Below are 12,705 nucleotides of genomic sequence, written 5' to 3'. Positions count from 1 at the left end.
TCCTTCCCCTGGCCACTGAACACACCCTCTTAGCCTCCTGACTTCTGGCAGTCTTTCCCCACCTAGGGCCCCCCTTCCAGACAGCCCTCCTGCGCAGTCCGCATCTGGCCCTTGGAAAACATACAGCCATCTATGCTCCGCTGAACTCTGCAGGTGCAGCTCACTCCCAAGATCGTTCTCAAGATTTACTATCCAGGCTGGCAAGCTAAATACAGCCACTCGCCTTCTGATTATTTTCTCTGTGCCCTGCACTCCAGTCAATTCAAGTCAAGCTCTTGGAGTTCTTTTCTGCAATTTCCCTCATAAGTGGGTTGTAGTAAAAAAGAATCAACACCTAAACCTTCCTCTTGGCTGGTGGAGGAAAAAGTGGCAACTCACTCCAGACAGATCTTCATTATCACTTGCCTTTCAACCTGAACTCTTAGTTTTATCTTATACAGTCAGAGGTGGGTAATGGACTACTACAAATCTGTAGAAATAGTCTAGCATCTTGATTTAGAATGTGGGAATCGTTGAGAATAGTTAATACCTATCTTTCTTTTCCCCACCTTATGGGTCTCTGCCCAGATTTTGAGATGGGAAGACTCCCACTTAATATATTGTCACCTATATAGAGTCTAGCATGGTGCTTGACACATGGTAAACATTCACCAATAGAAGTGATGGGCGCCCAGCCAGTGTGGCTTACTGGTTGAGCATCGACCCATGCACCAAGAGGTTGCCAGTTCTATTCGGGGTCAGGGAACATGCCCAGGTTGTGGGCCAGATCTCCAGTGGGGAGCATGCAGGAATGCAGGAGGCAAGCCAATCGATGTTCTCTTTCATCGATGTTTCTAACTCTCTCTCCCTTTAAAATTAATAAAGAAAAAAAAAAAAAAAGAAGTGATGGTGTTCTTGTGAATCACCTAACATGTAGGTCAATTCAACCTTTGGAGATGGTAGGAATCCTCTTCCCTTAAGAAAGGCTGAAGGGGAGTTTGTAACCTCATGTGAGGCTTGAAAGGCCATTGCCTGGTACTCCTTATGCCCAGTCTACATGTCTATTCCAAATACAATGTTTACAGCCATCTGAGTCCAGTAGCTTCTGTATCCATGCACATACCCAGATCCACACACAGTGACAAATCATTAGCCCAAGAAAATCATGAAGCAACAGCTGCTTACACTCAGGGAAGGGAGAAATGAGCCCTCCCTGTCTGGAGTCCATCTCAGCCACAGCTGGTGGGTGGGAACATGATGGACTTTGTGCAGCCAGTGTGCCCTGGTCTGACGTACAGGCTGGCATCTGTCTTGATTAGTCAGTCACTGTACTGAACTGGGTTTATATTTTTAATTTCAGGTCTTGCTTATGGGCATAGAGATACTCAACTTCACAGACACACAGAAACACCAGCAGCACATGAGCATTCACAATTACATCTTTACACATGGGTGCACGTGCAGTTACTGTAAGTTTAAGTCAAAGTTGCATGAACTTGCAAAATATGTACTGAGCTGATATTAGAAGCATTCATGTGCTTCAAGTCTTTCTCTTTGCCTCTGTCTTAATCTTTATGTCTTCATTTCTTTAGTTGTTAGATCTCACAAATAGCACTGGAAGGGATTAAAGGGGACACAGGCACAGCTGCAAAAAAAAAAAAAAAAAAAAAAAAAATCCCAAACCCAGAAATACAGCATAGAGTCATCATTTTCTAGTCTGTAAGGATGTATTGAGAAAGATTCAATAAAAATGCCAGGGCAAGGTTTAGCAAAGTTTTCTATAAATGGTCCAGTAGTAAATATTTTAGGTCTTGTGGGCCTGATGGTCTCTTTGCAATGACTCATCTCTGCTGTTGTAGCAGGAAGGTAGTCGCAGACGATAATAAGCAGATGAGTATAGGTACATTCCAATAAAACTTGATTTACAAAGTCAGTGGACCAAATTTAGCCCATGGACCTTAGTTTGCAGACCCTCACACTCGGGTCTAAAGAACCCAGAAGCCACCCAGCCCGTGTGGCTTAGTGGTTGGGCGTTGACTCAATCACCAAGAGGTCACCAGTTCGATTTCTGGTCAGGGCACATGTCCAGCTTATGGCCAAATCCCCAGTGGGGGGCCATGCAGGAGGCCGCCAATAGATGTTCTCTCTCATTGATGTTTCTATCTCTATATCTCTCTCTTTCAAATCAATAAAGGAAAAAACAATTTTTTTATAGAACCCAGAAGCCATCAAAACTGGCTTCACAGGTCTTCCCAAGGTTGATAGGGGCTCTATTCTGTCTCTTTCAAAAAGGATAAAAATCAGTTGCTCTGGATGTGGCATCAGTTTTGTTGTAATTATTGTGTGTTATGCTTTGGTGTTTTAATGTTCTTAACTAGTGATCTCAATCCCTCCTTTTTGTCCCTACTTCTCTCTTTCTGTGTAGATAGCTCTAAATCCCACTCTTCTTTGTTCCGTCCCCTTGCACTCACAGGGTTGGGTGATTTGGGAATAAGACTCTCACATCCAGCCTTGCAAAAATCCTGGCTTATTTTCAGCCTCCTCGTCTGTACTGGAGTAAGGAGGCAATGTGCAGTAGTGCAAAAAGCACTTGGCTGGATCCCTGGGCAGGAAATGCCACCAGCTTGCTGTGTGACTTTGAGCAAATCACCTAACCTCTCTGAGCCTCCCTCTCCTCTTCTGTTTAATGAGTTGGCTAACTGGTCTATGTTGTAACCCAGAAGAATCAACCTCACTCGGACACAAAGTAATTTTGAATATTTGGAGCTTTATTACCTGCGCAGGGACTGCAGCCAACCTTCGCAGAGGAGAACTGCAGCCCCCAGCAGACTTTCAGCCCTTTTATAATCAGGGTTAGACAAATGCTAGCTAGCAAGCTGTGACAGAGGTGATGTCAGCGGTTAGCCAGGTGCAATACATATATTTTTAACAGTTACAGTTTTATGGGGTAAAGGGAGCTTCAGTTTCTCCCTATCAGTTTCTTTACAGAGCACGCAGGGCACTCTGGCCTTGGGGCCCTTTCTGTCCTCCCTTTTTCTGAAGGATGTTGCTTTTCAAATTTCAGTGAAGGTCAAATTGGTTCATTTTTATGGGATTAAAGCATTCTATAACAGTCTCTAACATCCCTTCTATCTCTAAGCTTGTAATTTTAGGAAATTGCAACTTCAACTTTAGGCAACTGTTTGGAGCCATTAACTAGGAAGTCACCCACAGCCCTTAATGAAACTGCCCGGAGGTCACAGAAATTAGCCACATGATCTGTAGTTGGCAACCTTCCTAGGGAGGGGGCGGGGAAGCGAGCTAATGTTGGAGAATCTGAGATCCCATCCCACTAAGGGGAGAAAAGGAAGACAGATGACTCCAGGATGCCTGTGCTACAGGAAGATTCATTTGCATTCCTGAGTGCCACTGAAGTTGCTATAAGTGTGCACAAATACTGACATAGTTGGAAACTAGGGGGCTAGCGTTGGGAGATGGGGTGCTTTCCTTTCTCCACCAGACCCTCCTGTGCGGGGCTCACTTTCTTGGTCATGCAAAGGACACCCCTCAAAGCCCACCAAATAAATATCCGGATAGGTCAGGAGGAAATGAAGACTTGGAGGGGTTAAAAACTGAATTCGCAAATATCAGCATTTGCCAAAGCAAAGAGGTCTGTTGAGCAGGAACGAGAGGAGTCAGAGAGGGTCAGGGAGCTTGGACTATGATTGAGGCAGGGGCGGTGGTGGCTGGCAGCTCAGGGGTTGGAGTTTGTGCAGCGGCATCCCCTTCTCTCAGGCTCGTCCCCTAGCCAAGGCCCAGCAGCCTGTGGACACAGCAGATGGGCACTCGGCTGGAGCCCTCTCCCCCTCCCGGACAGTTTCAGGGTGGGGCGGGGAGTGGAGAAGCCCACATCCTGGCCTCCAGGAGAGCAGGCTCTTACTGACTCTGCTAAAGCTGCCTCATTTGTAGCCTAAATAATTCACATCTCTTAAGGAACATTAGAAGAAAAACAATACTGGACGCAGACCTCATGCTCAGGTTCCCCCTGCACTGAAGGCAGCCAGGAGGCTGGGAAGCAGACCTGAGCTGCAGAGATGAGAAATGGCCCAACTTCAAAGGTTCACTGGGATTGGCAATGAACAATAACAGCTTGGGTTTTGTATATACCTCAAGCTAAGAATGGTTTTTACATTTTTATTTTATTTTTTAAAATAAAACAAGAAAAAATAAAATAAACAACACCAAAGAAAAATATATCAGAGACTGTGGCCTGCGAAACCTCAAATATTTATCATTATCATCTGGCCCTTTCCAGGAAGTTTGCTAACCCTGAATCCACTCCCCAGCTCTGAGGGCGATGAGAACCTCTGACCTACTCCTCGCCCAGCCCACCCCACGACCCCACCACGTGCAGAGATTCACAGTTGGCCGAGTGCTGATATTTAAAGTCGAGTGAGAAGCTGCAGCATTGCTCACCCCATTACCCAAACCAGACCAAGAAGATAAAGCCCGGAGGAGGGTGAATAGTCTTGGTTCTACTGCACAGGGTGGGAGGGAGGGAGGGAAAAGCAGGCAGGTATGGAGACTCAGGCCCAACCCATCGTCTAAGGACCAGAATTCAGCATTGTCCAGGTTGGTCCCTGTTGACACCCCTCCCCCCAAGGCCCCCACCAGACTCTGCGATCCTGACCATCCCAGCTGGTCCCAGCAGTCACTGGGGCAGGAATTCTCTTACTGATGAGACATTCAAGCAGCCTGTGTCTCAGTCCCTGAAGCCGGTGTGTCAGCCTGACTATGCCAACCCTCAGTCCTGGACAGGTTCCATCCAGCCCAGCAGGACCTCTGAAGGGCTGACCAGCCTGGGGCCCACCCAGACCCTCGCTTAGAGCCAGAGCCTCTGAGAGTTACAGCCTAAGGATTCTGGAAGAGAGGGGTCGTCAGAGTGGGCTAGGGCTGCCAGCTCAGACTGTCCAGCTGTTACTGGGCTGAGCGACCTCTGGGCTGTCATGGAATCTGTTTGGAATTTTTGGAGCTGAGGGCAGAAGGCAGATCCAGTGGCCCCACGTCCTGATGTGTAGGTATTCGGTATTCTGGATTACTTCACACAGGAGAATAGTGACCTTGGTAAAAGCTCCTGCTGTAGGACCTCCTGAGAAAAATGCTGCTGCTGTCCAGCCAGTTATTCGAAGGTTCCTATTCTAGAGAAAAAGCCCAGGTTGAAATCCCACATCCAGGCCAAGTTAAAAGGTCAGTAGTCTTAGACAATTGGAGGCCCAAGCTGAGAGGCCTCGGGCAAGTTACTTTACTTCTCTGGGACTCAGTTTCCTCAACTATTCAAACAAGCAAACAAACAAACACTCGAGGTGCTTGGACAGCAGTGATTTGAAGGTCCTGTCCATCCCCTACCCCATGAACAGCCCAAACCAGGCCACACCTCTGCAGAAGCTTCGCTGGAAAGTTTGGCTGTATCGCTGCGTTCCTTCCCCAAGTCAAGCCAGGCCCATCCAATGACAGACAGTATGGCACAGGGGTTCGTCTTCCTTCAACATGTTAGCAGCCTGCCTGGGATGTGGATTTACGTGAGGGAGCAAAGTGGTGGGTGGTGAATATGACCTCTTATCTTTGTGCCGTGCCCCGGGGGTGGCTGAAGAGCTGTGGAGTCCCATCCCCCAACCCCCCACCTGCACAGCCTACAGCCCAGAAGCCAGAGTCTGGTACCACACGCTTTAAATGACCTAAATTGTCTTTTGTCAACTCTCCAACTTGACTGGACACTCCTTGAGGGCAGGTATTGTATCTTGACCTTCTGCTGTGTCCCCCAGGAGAGCCCAGCCCACCACTAGGCATGTGGCTGGAGATCTGTCCATATCTGCTGAGCAGCTTAACTGCCCCTAGAAACAGGGATGCTGCCTTCGGCATGGGGCATGTGTCCAGGTAAGTGAACCTCCAAATTTGCTGGCTGATAACTGGATACCATGCTTCAGTCCATGGCTCAGCCAAGCTGTTCTTCCCAGGCCGTGACCCCAAGAGCTATCGTGTCACCTAGAGAGCAAGTGAGGGGAGAAGGTTGGAGAGGGAATGAGTAATCTCAGGATATGCTGGTCACGTAGAGGTCAGCTGCCATCCGTTCCCCCTAAAGCAGTCCAGCCTGGGAGAGCATGGCCAGGTGCCCACCAAACATAAATCAGGCACATCTCACTACAGTGAGCGTCAGGTACTGAAGTTGCAAGCACAGTGATCTGCGGTCTACAAACCCGAACTTGTAAAATAGTGACGGCCCTGTCTGGGTGGCTCAGTCGGTTGGAGTGTCATCCCATACACCAGAAAAGGTTGCAGGTTCGATCCCTGGTTGGGGTGTGTATGGGAGGCAACCCATCAATGTTTCTCATATGGATGTTTCTCTCTCTCTCCCTCCCTCTTTCTCTAAAACCAATTTAAAAACATAGCCTTGGGTGAGGATTAAAAAATAAATAGTGCCCTGTCCGGTTTAGCTCAGAGATTAGAGTGTCGGCTTGCGGTCTGGAGAGACCCGGGTTTGGTTCCCACCAAGGGCACGTACCTCAGTTGCAGTTTGTCCCCGGCCCTGGTTGGTTGTGGGGTGGCAGCCACTCGATGTGTCCCTTTCGCATCGAAGTTTCTCTCTCTCTTCCTCTCTCTCCCTCCCACTCTATCTGAACAAAAAATGGAAAAATGTCCTCGGGTGAAGATAAAAAATAAAAATAAATAAATAGTGACACATGTTATCAGCTCTGTGGAAAGAGTCTCACTTTCCTGGGTCTTAAATATACTCAGAATGGCTGTCTCCTTTGCCTGCCTGCAGATAGGAAGCTCTCCTTTATATCAGCCACACTTTTTCTTGCTGTAGCTCCCTCTGTTCTGTGCTCTCTGAAAATGTTGCTCTCATCAGAACTCCAAAGGCAGCCTTTCTGTCTGTCTGTTTGTTGTTTTGGGGTTTTTTGCTTGTTTGCTATGGGCGAGGAAAGGCAGAAGCAGAGTTCTGGCTTGCCCCACAGTATTGTCATTTGTACAAATGGGAATAACCGAGCTATGCAGCTGCTTACCCATGACACACGGGCTTGCTGATGAGTTAGATAAAATTTTGATTAGCCCCTGCTCTGCGGGGCAGGCAGGGAACCATGCATTCTCCGGGTCACAGCCTGGCAGTGGCAATGCCACTGGAGGAGGGCGCGTGTGAGCTGCAGGGAGCTGGGAATCCCGGGGGAGTGGGAGGGTCTGTGGCGGGGGGCGGGGGGGGGCGGAGTGGCTGCGACAGAGTCCCTCTCAATTATCTAGATAATTGCTTCAACTCTCTACTTCGTTCTTATGGACCTGACATTCTCCAGGAGGCAGACTCACGCCAGGCCGAGGAGGCAACCAAGGCATCTGAAGCGTCAGAAAACTTCCTCCTGAGGACACACGGCTTTTCAAACCCAGAGGCCCCGACTCCAGTCCCCAGAGTCAAGACGGACCTGGGGGCACTGTTGGAGATGCGTCCACATGTTCACAGATCTCACCTTAGGACACTGACATCTCCCAGGGCTCCTGCACCCCCTTCCCCATCCCAGGTGAAGGGGGAGCAGCAGGGGGTGAAGTGTCCACCACTGGTACCTTGGTGGTTTTGACTTTGTGTCCACTGCTGCAGCTCCATCCCGACAGGTCTGGGAGCACTCTGCACTCCTCCCCCTGCAGGCAGGGCTCCATCTGGCACCACCACCTCTGCAGGACCACGGAGGCTGTGGGACAGAAGGCCATGAGGGCGGCGCTAAACTCTCTGGGAGCAGTGTACAGTCAAGGGGGGATCTGTGCAGAACGAAGTGCACGTTTGTACATATCCCCGGCTTCGAGCCCTGCATTTCCCTGTCTTTCTCTGCTTGGGCTGTCCAGAGGCCTGGGCACGGCCGTACCAGCCTCAATCCCACTGGCCCCTGCATCTCACCCTTGACAGTGCGAGGTGAAGGCAGGGGACGCTGTGTCTAAGGCAACCCTCAAGTTGAGCCACCGTGTCATTAGCAGAGAGGCACAGTCCCAACATACCCCTTGGTGTGCGTGATCAAGTGTGCGAGCCGTTTGGAGGGGTCCACAGAGCAGATGTGCACAGCAGGTGGGCCTGTTTATGGTGCTGCCACAGGAGTGTGAGGCAATGAGCATGGGTGGGGTGAAGGGATGCCCGGATGAGGGACTCCTACGTGCCTGTGAGGGGACAGAGAGGAGGGCGTGTGGAGGAGACCCCGAGAAGGTTAAGAGAAGGCAACGTCTGCAGGAGTGAGAGGTAGTCGTGAGTCTGACCGGAGGTGTGCCAGGACCCATGTGCGGGCACAAGGCTGTGTGTGTGCCAGGCAGTGGGTGCCACCCAGAGGGAGGTGTCTCATCTGTGAAGTGGGGTCTCCTTTCCCCAGAGGTTGCCCCATCATTTGAGAGCAGACACGGAAGCCGAGATGGGTAGGAAACTGTACCCCAGCACATGGCCAGGCCCAGACAGACCTTCTTGTCTCTCTGACCAGGCCCTGCCTGCTGGTCCGGCCTCTCACTCACCGTCCACGCAGGAGGGCTGTGCCCGCGTGGTGCCAGCCACCTGGCCGGAAGAGCAAGAGCACTTCACCGTCTGGGAGCGCTCCTCCATGCGGTTCCGGTTGCAGCAGCGATGAGAGGCTGTCACCTCGCAGGTGCCCTGCTTCACGGGGCCTGAAGGGGCCAGCACAGCATCAGGCTGCGACCCTGCTCCCTCCCCCTTCCCCTCCTGCCGCCTAGGGGAGGAGAAAACGGAGGAAATCTTCCTGCTGCTTCAGCGTGTCTGTCCTTCCTTCTTCCCTAGTGGGGCCACACTCATCGCTCTTGGGCAGAAGAAGATGAAGTCCTCGCCAACCCACACCGCCCAGCTTCCTCCAGGAGGGCAGGGACCCTGGGGCTTACAATGCGTGGGAAGGATCATCCGCTTACACAAGCTTTAGCCATCCCAGAAGGAAAACCACAGATTTAGGCCAGGAGGCCAGACTTAAGCCCCAACCTGGGGGCCTCTATCCCTGCAGAACACCTTCCAGCCTGAAAAGGAAGGTGAGCAATGGATCTGCCCATCTTTTAGGGGCTAGGACAGCAGAGGGGGCAGAGTTTCCTGGGTGAAGAACAGAGGAGGAGCCAGAACCCCTTGAATCTGTGAATTTTACTCCACCTCAGAGATCTGCCTGCTGTAGAATGGGCTGGGGTGGTGTCCAGAATCCAGGTATCCTGGGAAACCCCTCCCCAGGTTCCACCACCTCCCCCAAACCTGTGGGAGTTGGAGGCTGCAAGGGAGCCGAGGCCAGGAGGGTCCACAGCCAGACCAGGCAAAGTGCCAGCAGCCAGTCGCCTGTGCCCCAGTTCCGCGGGGTCCTCTTACACATCCTGTGGGGAGAAGTGCACACCTCGCTCCGACTCCAGGCACAACGCCCCGCCCCGCCCCGCCCCAAGCTCTGGGAGGCACAGAGGTGGACAGGGTGCACGCCTTGCCCCCAGGCAGCTCTCAGCCTGGCCCACTCACTGTAGAAAGCAATGAATGCTTTCTTAGCAGAGGGAGCAGGAAGGGAGACTCTCCTGGTGTAAGTGTGTGGAGATGACATTTAGGAGGGGTCTTGAAGGATGAACCAGACATGGTCCCACAGAGGGCTGTGACACGGGGGGAACAATAATGCTGACTCCCGATTTTGGAGCACTTGACCCCAGGCACTTTGCAAACAAGGTCTTGAATCCTTCATGGCTGTTCCACAAAGTGGAATTATTTGTACCAACTGATATGCAAGAAGCCCGGACACAACCTAAACAACCATCACTCAAGGACAGGCTACGTGCTTTGGGGAGCGTTGTACAAATGCAGTCCCGCCCAGGCAGCTGTGAAAAGAACAGGGAAACACTATGTGCCGAGGCCTGCAATGGTCTCTCATAACCCACCATTAAGGGGGAGACAGCAAAGTGCAGGATGGTGTGTATAAATTGTGTAAAAGGGACAGATTAAATGTGTTGCTCAAATATGCATAAGCTGGCTCTGGAAATGTACAAAAAATTCCTAATAACATTAGTTGCCACCAAGAAGGGGAACTGGCGGGTTGGGAGATGAAAAGGTAAAGAGAGACTTACTGTTGTTCCTGTCACTTTTACATTTTGGGTTTTGACCCCTGGGAATGTCCTAGCAATTCAATTTAAACAAATTTAAATTTAAAAAGGAAGACAAGAAACCGAAAATAATAGAAGTCAAATGACTTGCCCAAGGCCAGGCAATGTGTGGGTGGCAAGACCCCAGCCCAGAAGCCTGCCACATTCCCACTGCACAACCTGCTTCTGCTCCCTTCCCCTTTCCTTCTCCTCCTTCATCCTCGATGGGTCGGGCCTCCCAAATCCATCCCAGACAATGGGCTAGAAATGGAGGGAATCCCAGGAAGCGAGGGCACAAACCAGCTGGGAGCTGCTGGGCCCCTGGGGCATCGCTGGGCTCCCTCAGGTTCCAGCACAGTACTGGCAACACCAGAGGCCAGACCAAATGCCAGGACCCAGCTGCTCCCTTGGGTAGGGTGCTGGGTCTCTGTCTGCCCCCTTCTCCCCATCTTCAGCTGTCTCCTCACTCACCTTTTTGAGGAGCGTTCAGCTTCTGTCTGTTCATCCACTGCCTCAGACTCGCTCTCCCTAGACAAGTAGGAAAGATTCTTGGGAGGCTGCAAGGGACAGAGGGGGCACATGGCCCTGTAAGGGACAAAGGGGGGCCTGGGTGAGGGCAGAGGGGATGGCTAAGCAGAGCCCAATTTTGAGGCTGTCCCCAAGGTGCCAGGGCAGGGGGTAGTCTCTCCTCTGCCCTGGGAATTTGCAGGAACTTGCAGATTCTGGGAACACGTAGGGTGATAAGCCTGAGCAGAGTAGCTGAGGGAGTTTCTCTGTCCCAGGAGGAAAGCAGGGCTGATAGTAGGAGATGTCTAAGACACAACCCTGTCACCTGTCTGGCCTTGGGAGGCAGCTGAAGGCCAGGGCAGGGGTCCTACGCAGAATCTGACAGGATGCTGCTCAGAGCACCTGGGGCAGACGCCTGTGGTCCTGAATCTTCTTTGCCTCCACCTCTTGTCCCCCTCATACCTGCTTCCTGGACTCACATGGAGATGGTTCAACTGTCACCCCCATTCCCACTCCAGGGGGGCTAGAGTGGGGGTCCTCTAACTCTCTGGGCCTCAGGGGCCCCAGCCCCAACAGCTTCTCCATTTCCTCCTAAGACCTCTCCTCCTCAGCCTCCAAGGGGAGATGGACTGAGGCAGGTAGGATGATGTGGCCCAGGAAGAATCAAGACCTCTGTGTCGTAGGTCCCTGGAGTGAGAACCCAGAGAAGACCGAAGTGGAAGAGGGAGGAAGTGGTGCTGATACCCTGGGGAACAGTGCCCTGTGGGCAGAGTTTCCCTCCCTTCTAGATGGGCCTCTCTGAGAGGGCATCTCCCCTCCCGTCCCTGTCAAGAACCTTGTTTCATCATTACAAATGCAGCTTTGTCTTCTCGCAGTCAGTCCGAATGCCATTCCTCTCTGAGCTGCCATACCCTCCAACCCAACTCTCCCCTCCAACCCAACCCTCCTGTCTCTCCTATGAACCCCAAGACCGCAAAGACCTGGGGGGAGGCATTAGGCTGGGTTTTCTAGCATTCTGTTCTCTCCCTCAAAGAGAGCTGGAGAGAGAAGCTTCTGGGTTTGTTCTCGGGCTTCCACCCTCCTGCCTCAGTTTCCCAACCCGTTTCCCCCACCCCCGAACCAGGCTATGGTGAGGCTGAGTTAGCAGCCCATATACCACCATGAGGTTGAGGAGTGAACCACAGAAGCTTTAACCTTCCCCTACCCCCCCTTCCTCTGTCCCCGTGCCCATTCAGTCCTCCAAATTTTCCAAATTCTGAGCCCCCATCTCACCTACCTGTCCCATGGCGGTGCCACTGGTCCTACCCGCGGGGCTGAGGTTCTCTTCGCTCCTGGGGGGGACCAAGACTCCAAGACTGCGACTTCCGGCGGGAGCGGCCAGCTCAATGCTCTTTAGTCCTGAGCCCTGTGACCCTCCCCAAGTTGCTGCGTCCCTAAGGCGGCGGGGCTCTGGCCGAACTGGCATTACCGTCTCGTCGGGCCCCGCTCTGCCCACGAGAGCTCTGGGCCCGCCCGGCCAGCTCGGCGGAGCTCAGCCGGGGTCCCTCCGAGGCTCCCGCCCGCGGCCCGGGAGCGCGCAGCCGCCGCCGGCGTGTCTTCCTCGCCGGGCCCGGGTCCGCCAGCCCCCAGCGGCGCCTCCTCCGGGACCGCGCGGGACGCAGCGCACAGCTCGGTCCAGCGGGCGTCGGGCGCAGCCGGGCGCAGCGGCCCCTGGCGGTTGGATAAGGGTGAACATCTCTCAGCAGGCCGCGGTCACTCAGAGATCCCTCAAAACTCTCCAGGTATTGGGGCTTCCAGGGGTGGGGGCTCTGAGTGTGAGGAGTGACTGCGCAGACCCTCAGGGCTTTTGAACCTGAAGATTCTAGAACTGCACTGTCTCATACGGTGTCCAATAACCGTTATGTGGTTTTTTAATGTAAATAGAAATCAGACTGGCCCATGTGGCTCAGTGGTTGAGCGTGGGCCCATGTACCAAGAGATCCACGGATGATTCCCAGTCAGGACACATGCCCAGGTTGTGGGTCCCGTCCCCAGTGGGGGGCATGCAGGAGACGGCCAATGGATGTTCTCTCTTATCAATGTTTCTATCTCTCTCCCCTCTCACTCCCTCTCTCTCTA

At 52.5% G+C, this 12,705-nt stretch overlaps 1 protein-coding gene across 1 annotated transcript; it reads right to left on the bottom strand.

Annotated features, from left to right (window-relative positions):
• Positions 1 to 4,355: 4,355 nt before the first annotated feature.
• TAFA3 (TAFA chemokine like family member 3) lies at positions 4,356 to 12,121 on the bottom strand. Its single transcript, XM_036272817.1, has 6 exons — positions 11,860 to 12,121; positions 10,552 to 10,604; positions 9,221 to 9,336; positions 8,491 to 8,640; positions 7,567 to 7,691; positions 4,356 to 6,000 (listed from the first exon to the last, which is right to left on the bottom strand). The coding sequence occupies exons 3-6, from the start codon at positions 9,333 to 9,335 to the stop codon at positions 5,989 to 5,991; spliced, it is 402 nt and encodes a 133-aa protein (XP_036128710.1). The 5' UTR covers position 9,336; positions 10,552 to 10,604; positions 11,860 to 12,121; the 3' UTR covers positions 4,356 to 5,988.
• Positions 12,122 to 12,705: the final 584 nt, after the last annotated feature.

This window comes from Molossus molossus, unplaced genomic scaffold (genome assembly GCF_014108415.1).
Source record: "Molossus molossus isolate mMolMol1 unplaced genomic scaffold, mMolMol1.p scaffold_m16_p_20, whole genome shotgun sequence".
Lineage (NCBI taxonomy): Eukaryota > Metazoa > Chordata > Mammalia > Chiroptera > Molossidae > Molossus > Molossus molossus.
Note: the sequence above shows the minus strand (reverse complement) of the source record. Positions and strands in the feature narration are given on the sequence as shown.

Bases quoted from the DNA above. Each gene is read 5' to 3' on its own strand.
- TAFA3 (XM_036272817.1), bottom strand. From the start codon at position 9,335: ATGTGTAAGAGGACCCCGCGGAACTGGGGCACAGGCGACTGGCTGCTG. The intron at 8,641-9,220 runs GTTTGGGGGAGG...TGGCCCCTTCAG, and splicing joins GCAGCCTCCAACTCCCACAG to GCCCCGTGAAGCAGGGCACC. The intron at 7,692-8,490 runs GTGAGTGAGAGG...TCTGTCCCACAG, and splicing joins ACAGCCCTCCTGCGTGGACG to CCTCCGTGGTCCTGCAGAGG.